Source organism: Limanda limanda, chromosome 1 (assembly GCF_963576545.1).
Source record: "Limanda limanda chromosome 1, fLimLim1.1, whole genome shotgun sequence".
NCBI lineage: Eukaryota > Metazoa > Chordata > Actinopteri > Pleuronectiformes > Pleuronectidae > Limanda > Limanda limanda.
The window spans coordinates 1,316,020-1,325,882 of record NC_083636.1 but is presented as its reverse complement, the minus strand read 5'-3'; the positions used below and the strand labels follow the sequence as shown (position 1 = coordinate 1,325,882).

Genomic DNA, 9,863 nt, shown 5'->3' with positions numbered 1-9,863 from the left:
CTCGCGGCTGAGAGTTCCCTCTGTGAATGGTATCACCTTTCTAAAGCACATGAATATAGATATCACTGGTGTGTGAGCTGTGCTGAGCAGCCAGTTTACAGGAATCAGACCTGCAGAGGCGTCCGGTGTCACAGGAGGTTACCGCAGCAACAGTCAATATGATTACGATTCAGCCGCACGGTTTAATCATCGCTATAACAACCTGCTGTATGTGCACAGCCATGCATATTTCTGGATTTGCACTTATGGATTTCGTGGGGAAATGACAATGATCCGACACGCGGCGTTTCCAGCCGGCGCTCCACGATTCACTGGAAAGAGTTTTCTTCTTCCTCGTGGAGCGATAAGATCTGATTGGTTCTCCCACCCAGGCAACGGGAGGAGATATGCTAATGAGGCGCCAACAAAGAGGCTGATGGAAGACGCAGATAAACGATGCTGTGTGTGTGTGTGTGTGTGTGTGTGTGTGTGTGTGTGTGTGTGTGTGTGTGTGTGTGTGTGTGTGTGTGTCTCTGTTGACGCTGCTGCTCTGCATCTCAATGACCTCGGTGGTTCTCGTCCTTCTTGCTGAAACCACAGGTCTGTTCCTGGAGTCTCATTAGTTTGACTGATCTCCTGATTGGGTCGCTGCTGTAATGATCTCACAGGTTCACATCCTGACCAACACTTTGAATTATTTATACTTCACTTCTGAGGAATCAGCGTATTTCTTTACGCACATCTCTACATACTCTAATACCCATGAGGCTCAGCTGCAGTTGCCCTGAGAAGAAGCTTCAGTGGATTAGTGTGCCAGCCTCATCTCAGCTTGGAACAAAACACGTTTCCATAGTTACCAATATCATCTGAAACGTGAAGGTGGCACCTTCTCAGGAGTTTGATCCGTGAGCTTCAGCTCCACGATAGCAGAGCAGTAGAAACAAAGAGATGCTTGTTGATTGGACGAGTCACAAGAGCCGAGTCAGCATCAGAGAGAAGGAATCAGGAGGCGACAGGACGATGCTCAGACCTTCACAGAGTTTTAAAACACGGGACACAAGATGGTGAAGATCTCTTGTTTGGTTGAAGGCAGTGGTGGGAAGTAACGAGGTAGAAATACTTTGTTTCTGTACTTAAGTAGATTTTTCACATATCTGTACTTTACTTGAGTATTTCTTTTCCTGACGACTTTTTACTTTTACTCGTTACATTTGAACAAAAATATCTGTACTTTCTACTTCTTACATTGTCAAACTGGCTCGTTACTCGAGCAGCGGAGGTTGGTTCTCTCTCTCTCTCTCTCTCTTCTCTCTCTCTCCTCTCTCTCTCTCTCTCTCTCTCTCTCTCATCTAGGGTTCAACATTTTTACATTATATACATTATATTCACATTGTTGTTAAATTTTTTCAGTCAGTTGAGATAAATCTTGAGGAGAAACATTTTAGGTTGTTTTATGTCTGTATAGGACTACTATAAAAAGCCCTTTGCATTTTTAATTTTGGTACTTGTACTGTTACTTTTGATACTTAAGTACATTTCAACACCAGATACTTTTGATACTTAAGTACTTTTAATATGAGCTACTTTAAGACATTTACTCAAGTCATTTTCTGACGGGAGACTTCTACTTTTACCGAAGTCACTTTCAGGTTTGATATCTGTACTTTTACTCAAGTATGGCTTTCAAGTACTTTATACACCACTGGTTGAAGGTCTTCAGCTCCAGCTTGATAACCTACCGACCAGCAGCAGATGTTAGAGAGGTGTCCTCAGTTGTGTCCTTTACACAACGTTGACTTAATATCATTAGCCGGGCTGGACTCCATTGGTTCACGTCCTTTTTTGCAAAACCAGCTCTTTTGTTCTTTGCGCTTCGTAGACGAGTCTGTTCCACTCGTCTCTGCACAGACACCACTTCCATCTTCTGCCCTCAAAACATCTGTGAGTTCAAATCTAAAAAGTTGGAGCTTATTTATTCTTTAAAGTCTCAGAGAAAAGTCAGAATCTTTATGTTATTATTGATTCAGTTTATGCTCTGACTGTTAAAATCCGTCCTCTTATAATCTGAGGATTCATGAATAAAGGTGGAGAGATAACAGATGCAATCATTTGTTAAGCAGCCAGTCACTATCAGCTGAAAGGAGACAGAGAAGAAGGTGTTTGATGGTCTGACCCCGGAGGCTGCAGGCGGAGGAGGAGCAGATGGTCGGTCAGTCACAGACTCTCCATGTGTCTGAGTGGCAGCTTGGTGATGAACAGAAGAAGAGTCACAGAGACTCTTCTTCACGGAGTTAATGAGCTGAACGTGTGTGTCTCCACCTTGTGTTACAGGACGGAGGCCAGAAGTGCGTCCCCTCCGATGAGTACGAGTGTGAAGAGGTGAGCAGCTTGGATTTCACACCTCTCTGTGCTCCTCACTTTAACATCTCATTACTGAAGCAGAAATCACACACGTTCATGAGGCAACAAACATCTTTGTGTCACAGTAATAATCATAGCTTTATTGAGAGGGTGGAGTTTACATCCAGCTGCTGAATTAAATCATTAGTGAAGCTTCCAGAGGTTCTGAGACATTTCCTGTTCCTTCAAATCCACAAACCTCCCAGAGCTGGTACACATGTTTCCAGATAGAAAACAAAGGGCCTGAAGGAGAAGGTCCAGAGACACGGACTCAGACACTTAAGTTCTCAGGTACAGAGCATGTGAGGAACACGTGAGGAACATGTGAGGAACATGTGAGGAACACGTGAGGAACATGTGAGGAACACGTGAGGAACACGTGAGGAACACGTGAGGAACATGTGAGGAACACGTGAGGAACATGTGAGGTGCATGTGAGGAACATGTGAGGAACATGTGAGGAACATGTGAGGAACATGTAAGGAACACGTGAGGAACATGTGAGGAACACGTGAGGAACATGTGAGGAACACGTGAGGAACAAGTAAGGAACACGTGAGGAACATGTGAGGAACACGTGTGGAACATGTGAGGAACATGTGAGGAACACGTGAGGAACATGTGAGGAACATGTGAGGAACACCTGAGGAACATATTAGATCAATTTCACTGGATGAATCTCCTCACTAATGCTCTTATGTTTGTTCCCCTCTCTCTCCCCCTCTCTCTTTCTCTCTCTCTCTCTCTCTCTCTCTGTCTCTCTCTCTCTCTCTCTCTCTCTCTCTCTCTCTCTCTCTCTCTCCCCCTCTCTCTCTCTCTCTCTCTCTCTCTCTCTGCCCCCCCCAGGCTCTGTTGGCTCAGGAGTCCATCGACTCTCAGGACTCTGCAGGTCCGAGGAGCAGCAGCCTCTCAGCTCCTCTCCTCCTCCACTTCTCTGTGTCTGTCCTGCCAACGTTTCTACTCTGCATTTCATTAATGTGAACTGAAGCACACACACAACACACACACAACACAGACACACAAACACACACGCTCTCTCTCACACACACACACACACACATTCAAAGTCCTAAATGGCAAAACCCCATGAAAGTCACGTGACTCGGCGCCGCTTGCTTCGGGAAAATGTCAAATGGGAAACGTCCAAACAACAACGGCCTTTTCGAGGAGAAGGAAATACTCTGGAGGACATTTAGATCCGCTGTCAACACACTCTCACACACACACACACACACACACACACTAAAACAATGAAGAAGAAGAATGGAGGAAGAGGAGGCCGGGCCGTGGACTCTGTGAGACGGACAGAGACACTCGCTGTCTGGAGGCTTCTGCCGCTCGGCTCCGACTCGCTTCCTCTGGACTTCTTGGATCTGAGACAACTGGGCTGAGAAGCAAAGGGACTTTGGCTCGAGCACAAAACCACACAGACACACACCCCAACAAACAGACACACACACACACACACGCACACACACGAACACACACACACAACAGGTCTTAGAGTCAGCAGCCTGAGAGAGAGACGGGATTGGAGGCCGGAGATGAGACGGATCCTCCCACAGTGTTTATCAGCTCAGTTCTCTGTGGCAACACAAGTACACTGCACACGTACCAAGCACAGACACACACACATGTACACACACACATGTACACACACACATTTACACACACACTCCGTCAACCTCCCCTTAGACCTCGTTAGCGGGTAAACAGGGTCCACACACACACACTCACGCACACACTCACGCACACAGACACACACACACACACACACGCACACACGCACACAAACACACACACACAGACACACACTCATGCTGTTCACCAGTGTGCTTTTTGCGGGTCCTTATCTTGGATTTTGTTTTGTCCACCTTCTGTATAAACTTTATTTAATGTGGAATATGAAAAGACCAAGAGTCTCAATGAGAGAGTGTAGATTTCACTTCATTCTGTTAGTGTAAAGTTGTGTGAGTGAGTCCTCTGTGTGTGCGTGTGTGTGTGTGTGTGTGTGTGTGTGTGTGTGTGTGTGTGTGTGTGTGTGAGTGTGTGAGGATTTGACTCTTATAAGCATCTGAAACCATATTGTGAACGTGTATCACTACTGACTGCTTGATGTCTACAGATCCTCTTCTGTCATTGATTAAACCCTGAAAACTCAACTCTGTTCTTAATCACATCTTGAAAACATTTCTTCTTTCACGACTTCAACACAAATCACAAATAATGTGTTACTAGCTTCAGATAAACTTCTGATCACAAGCTAAGCTACCTTAGCTATCTTGCTAACGTTAGATATCATTTACTCTTGATCACCAGCTCTGTAGATACGTGGTTTATCTCTGAAGATCCTTTCATCATCATGTCTTAGTTTAAAATGGGACTTAGCATCAGCCAGTGTTTTATTCTTGCCTGAACGTTTCTCTTCTTCCTCATGAGACGTTTCATCTTATATCAACTGATTCATGCAAACACAAGAGGAAACTGTCTGAGACCGTTTGTCTCACATTTAAGGACGGAGACAGAGACGGAGAGCACCAGTATAACATGGTGCTCTACAGAGACTGGTGCATTATGGGTCGTTAGGAGCCTTAATTCTCGGCTGCTGAGTGTTTTCGGTTCATTTAGAGGGATTCTCTCAGAGTTAAGGTCGATTTATCCTCTGTCTGAACTAATTTGTCAAACATGCAGCTCGACCAGTTCGGAAATCAAACGTATTTCCTCCCAATCCAAACTGGAGGAGAGAGCTCCGGTCAGGTGAGAGAGTTCGTCCAGTTTAATCTGCAGCAGTGAAAACAAGTCTTTATTTTTTTACCTTGACAGTGAGTCTCACACAGAATGTCATACAATATTACAAGTGAAGATAAAATAAAAATAAAGCACAAATGGCAGAAGAGTTATCCCAACGGGTTCACATAGTTTCACATTCAGTCCAGCTTGTCCAGTCAAATGTCAACAGAATGTTCATTTTAACAGATACATTATCACAGGTGTCCACTTTGCAAAGTAAATGTCCATCCGGAGTCGTAGGCTTGCAGTGAAACTTTCCAAGCAATTAAAACGAGTCTTTATAACGTCTGCTGACATCTGAACAGACGAGAGTCAGAGCCGTCACAGGTGATGAGCTCTGACGGACGGAAACATGCAAATTCAAACTGAGTGTGATCCAAATGATAAAGAATATATAGGCTCAAGCCAAAAGACAGAAAAGGCAACAAAGCCAGGACGTGAAGGAAGGAGTGAGCTGTGGAGGATCCCTCAGGACTGAGCTTCACTCAGCAGCTTGTTCATGGAGAAGCTGAATCATCCATCCAGGACAGAAGAGGAGAACTCCACCAGCTCTGTGGTCCGAGACCAGAGCCGAGTTCCCACTTCCACATCCACAGGTCCAGCAGGAGGAGGACAGATGAGGAGTTGTTGAGAGGAGCTCAAAACTCCAAATACATTTTTTACAGCCCTAAATTGTAAAGACCCCAAATGATCACTGAGAGCAGATTACCTCATCACTATAACCAAGTTTTTTAAACATTTATAAAGGAATGTCTCTGTCCCGAGCTTTTTGATCCATATAAACTGTTGATCACTGGTTCCTCAGTAGGTCCTCTACACCCTGTCAGGAGGTTCTAGGTCTTCATCTGAGGAGGAACAGATCAGAGGAGCAGTTCACAAACAACCAGCTACTGCATCTGAAGGAAATGTTTGTGATTGTGGTGAATCTGCTCCTGAGGTTTGCAGCTGAACTGTGTTTTAACAGGTTTTATGAAGCAAGTGAAGCTGTGAAGAGAGGCCGTGTGGAACCAGGAGGTGAAGCTCCGTGAGCTGAAGTGAGAGCTGCTCTAATCGGCTCAGAGTAAGAGGCTCTCTTCAGACTGTGACCTCCGACCTGACGCTTTCACACATTCTGAGGTTTTCTTCCTCAGTTTAACTCAGAGAGCTGAACAAGTGATTCATGAGTCGACACGAGACGAGCAGCTGATAGCGTTGATGATGCATCGTGCAGATTACAACCTGCACACATTCACACACTGACTCAGAGAGAGAAGAGGAACAACCATTTAAAGAAATACAGCTTTTACTTCTTTATGTCCCACAGTTCCTTCCCTCTGGTCCTCAGCATCAGTCTAACCCAGACATGGGCAAAGTACCACCCGCGGGCCGTATACCCGCCGAACTTGTCCAAATAATTAAAAAAAAAAAAAATTTAAATAAAAAAATCAAATAATTGGCACGTACTTATAGCACTCTGTAGTTTTGCTTTATTTTTGAAGAAATCATACTTTCTTGGTTCTTGTTGATCTGGGTTTGAACCCTCGGGGTTGAATGCACTGATTGTAAGTCGCTTTGGATAAAAGCTTCAGCTAAATTAAATTTGCTAGGGAGTGTGGTGTATCGGGCTTGAAAGGTCACATGATCTCCCTTCACTTGTTCCCTTTGCCCTGTGAGCCCTTCTGTAAAATGAGACGATCAAGGAAACGAGAAGTGGACAATGAGAGCCGAGTGTTTAACACGGAGTCGACAACAAAATACTTTTTCACTGAAGTCCAATCGAAGGCTGTATGTCTGATATGCTGAGAAACTGTCGCAGTTTTCATGGAGTACAACATCAGCCGTCACTTTGCTACGAAGCATGCTAACTACGCTAGCAAGCAATCAACGCAAGAACGGGCGGGTGCAGCTCAGAGGTTGGCGACTAATTTACAGACTCAGCAAAAAAAAATTCACAGACAAACTGCGATTAAAGAGTCATCTACCAAGACATTCGAAATAGCAAAGGCTAGCAAGCCTTTTTCTGAAGGCGGGTTTTTGTTAAATGGTCTTGCAAATAAGTGCTTTGCTACTTGGTAAAGGCCAAATCCTTTCATGTAATGATTTTTCCATGTCATTTATATTAGTTCACAAAAACACTCCATCCATCTGTCAAATTTTGGAACCCATTGTGGCCCGCGAGTCAAAAAGTTGGCCCACCCCTGGTCTAGCAGATTGATAACAGCTTGTTGTAAACCAGACTCTGTGCTTCACTTCTGGAAGGGGACGTGTCCTCCGTCTTTATTCAGTCCTCTCGTCTCCTCTGCACGGAGCAGGTTGTGAAAGTTTAACCGTCAGGAACACGTCCGGACTTCATGTCTGAAAACAGCTGTAAATACAGAGATCCTGTAAATGTGTGTAGTAAAGCAGGACGTGTCATGTCTGTGACTAAAGGTCCACTCGGCCGCTGCCTGTCACTATAGCAACAAGTGAGAGGTGTCTTATGAAACAACTGGGGGGGGGGGGGGGGGCAGAGGTGCTCGGAGACATGGACACGTGAGGATCAGTCTGTCAATACAAGAGAAACGACTCATCACCACTGAGGGACAGATGTTCACTGTCAACATGACATCACAGATATTCTTACTGTCACAAAGTCATCGGACATTAAATCTGAAGTTTAACCTCGTAAAACATCCGGCTGAGGTTTTAAAGTCTGTTTGTTGAGAGAAGCCCGAGCTTTGACCTTGTTCATGATATCTGTGTTGAACAGGAAGTGACAGAGGTGTTGTGTGTGTTTGTGTGTGTGTGTGTGTGTCCTTGTGCGTCTGCTGAAGTTGTGGAGGCTGCAAGGCAACACAACCGTTCTTCTGTGTTCAGCACAATAAACTTCGCTTAGTGACACTGAAGGGATGTAATTGTATAAGCCTCTGTTAGCGTGTGGGTGTCTGTGTGTGTGTGTCTGTGTGTGTGTGTGTGTGTGTGTGTCTGTGTGTGTGTGTGTGTGTGTGTGTGTGTCTGTGTGTGTGTGTGTGTGGTTTACACTTGCTGAACTGCTTTTCATATTTGTGCAGTGTGTTTAAAACACATCTCTGTGATAATCGGTGTGAAATTAAACTCCAAACTGTGTTAAAGAGTCTTGACGTGTCGTCTGAGCGGCGGCGGCGCCGCCCGGTGAGGACTGATGAGGACTGATGTGGATATCAGTGTGATCACGGCGGTTTGATGCCGCTGCCGGGCCCGATTACAACCCGCTGTGCCCGGTGTCCCACGGAATATCAGTGAGCCTGAAAGTAAAGTGTCCTGTTGGAATCAAAGCTCAGTAACATGACGCTGCTGTTCCAGAAATATCCCAGATATGTTCCAGAAATATCCCCCCCCCCCAAAATGTTCTAATACAGGTCCTTGTTCTGAGTCTTTAAGACGTCAGAGGCTTCGACCGGTGAAACTTCAGAGATCAAGTGAAAGAGGAAACTGATGTTTTTGTCAAAGCTTTTTCTGTCGACTCCGAATAAAGGAATAAAGATTACAAAGAAAACAATCAGAAGTAATGTTCATTCAAATCTGAGCCGGCGAGAGACAAGAGCAGGAAGTGACATCATCATGAGTTCAGTCAGTTCCCAGAAAAGAGACAAAAGGACAAATATAAGTTTATAAACATCATCAGATCAAAGTTCATTTGAATGTCTCCTGGTTTTTTTGTCTCATTCGACTTTGTTGAGCACAAACAGGAAGTCACAGAGTGAATTGTATACCTGAACAATGATCAAGGTCAGCAGAGTGTGGTGTGTGTGTGTGTGGTGTGTGTGTGTGTGTGTGTGTGTGTGTGTGTGTGTGTGTGTGTGTGTGTGTGTGTGTGTGTGTGTGTGTGTGTGTGTGTGTGTGTGTGTGTGTGTTGCATTGGATGCGTTGCTTCCACACACTCGAAGCTCTGATCAATGACCAGATGAAGAATGAAAACATACACACACACACACACACACACACACACACACACACACACACACACACACACAGTGTATCTTTCTTTTCATTATCAGAAAACCAATTCCTGCAGCCTCTGGGAAAATAAATTGGATGAATGGATTCAAATGCTGCTGGAGTTGGTTCTGAGTTATTCCTCCTGAGTGTAAAGAGATAAAATCACATCGCACCTGAAAATCTGTGATCAGGATCAGGATCAGGATCAGGATCAGGATCAGGTTTAGAATCAGGACCAGGATCAGGATCAGGACCAGGATCAGGATCAGGTTTAGAATCAGCATCAGAATCAGGTTTAGAACCAGAATCGGGATCAGGATCAGGTTCAGGATCAGGATCAGGTTTAGAATTAGGATCAGAATCAGGTTTAGAACCAGAATCGGGATCAGGATCAGGATCAGGATCAGGATCAGGATCAGGTTCAGGATCAGGATCAGGATCAGGTTTAGAATCAGAATCAGGTTTAGAATCAGAATCCGGATCAGGCTTAGAATCAGGATCAGAATCAGGTTTAGATTCAGAATCAGGATCAGGATCAGGATCAGGTTTAGAATCAGGATCAGAATCAGGTTTAGAATCAGAATCGGGATCAGGATCAGGATCAGGTTCCTTCCTCTTCACCTTCCTCTTCACCTTCCTCTTCACCTTCACCTTCCTCCTCACCTTCACCTTCACCTTCCTGTTCACCTTCACCTTCACCTTCACCTTCCTCTTCACCTTCCTCTTCACCTTCCTCTTCACCTTCCTCTTCACCTTCC

At 44.9% G+C, this 9,863-nt stretch overlaps 1 protein-coding gene across 1 annotated transcript in view; it reads left to right on the top strand.

Annotated features, from left to right (window-relative positions):
• gfra2b (GDNF family receptor alpha 2b) overlaps nt 1–3,360 on the top strand; it is a 45,153-nt gene extending 41,793 nt beyond the window's left edge. Inside the window, exons 9-10 of the mRNA XM_061075777.1 lie at nt 2,311–2,358; nt 3,226–3,360. Of these exons, the coding sequence (XP_060931760.1) occupies nt 2,311–2,358; nt 3,226–3,360 (183 nt within the window). The remainder of the gene's footprint in view (nt 1–2,310; nt 2,359–3,225) is intronic.
• Nucleotides 3,361–9,863: the final 6,503 nt, after the last annotated feature.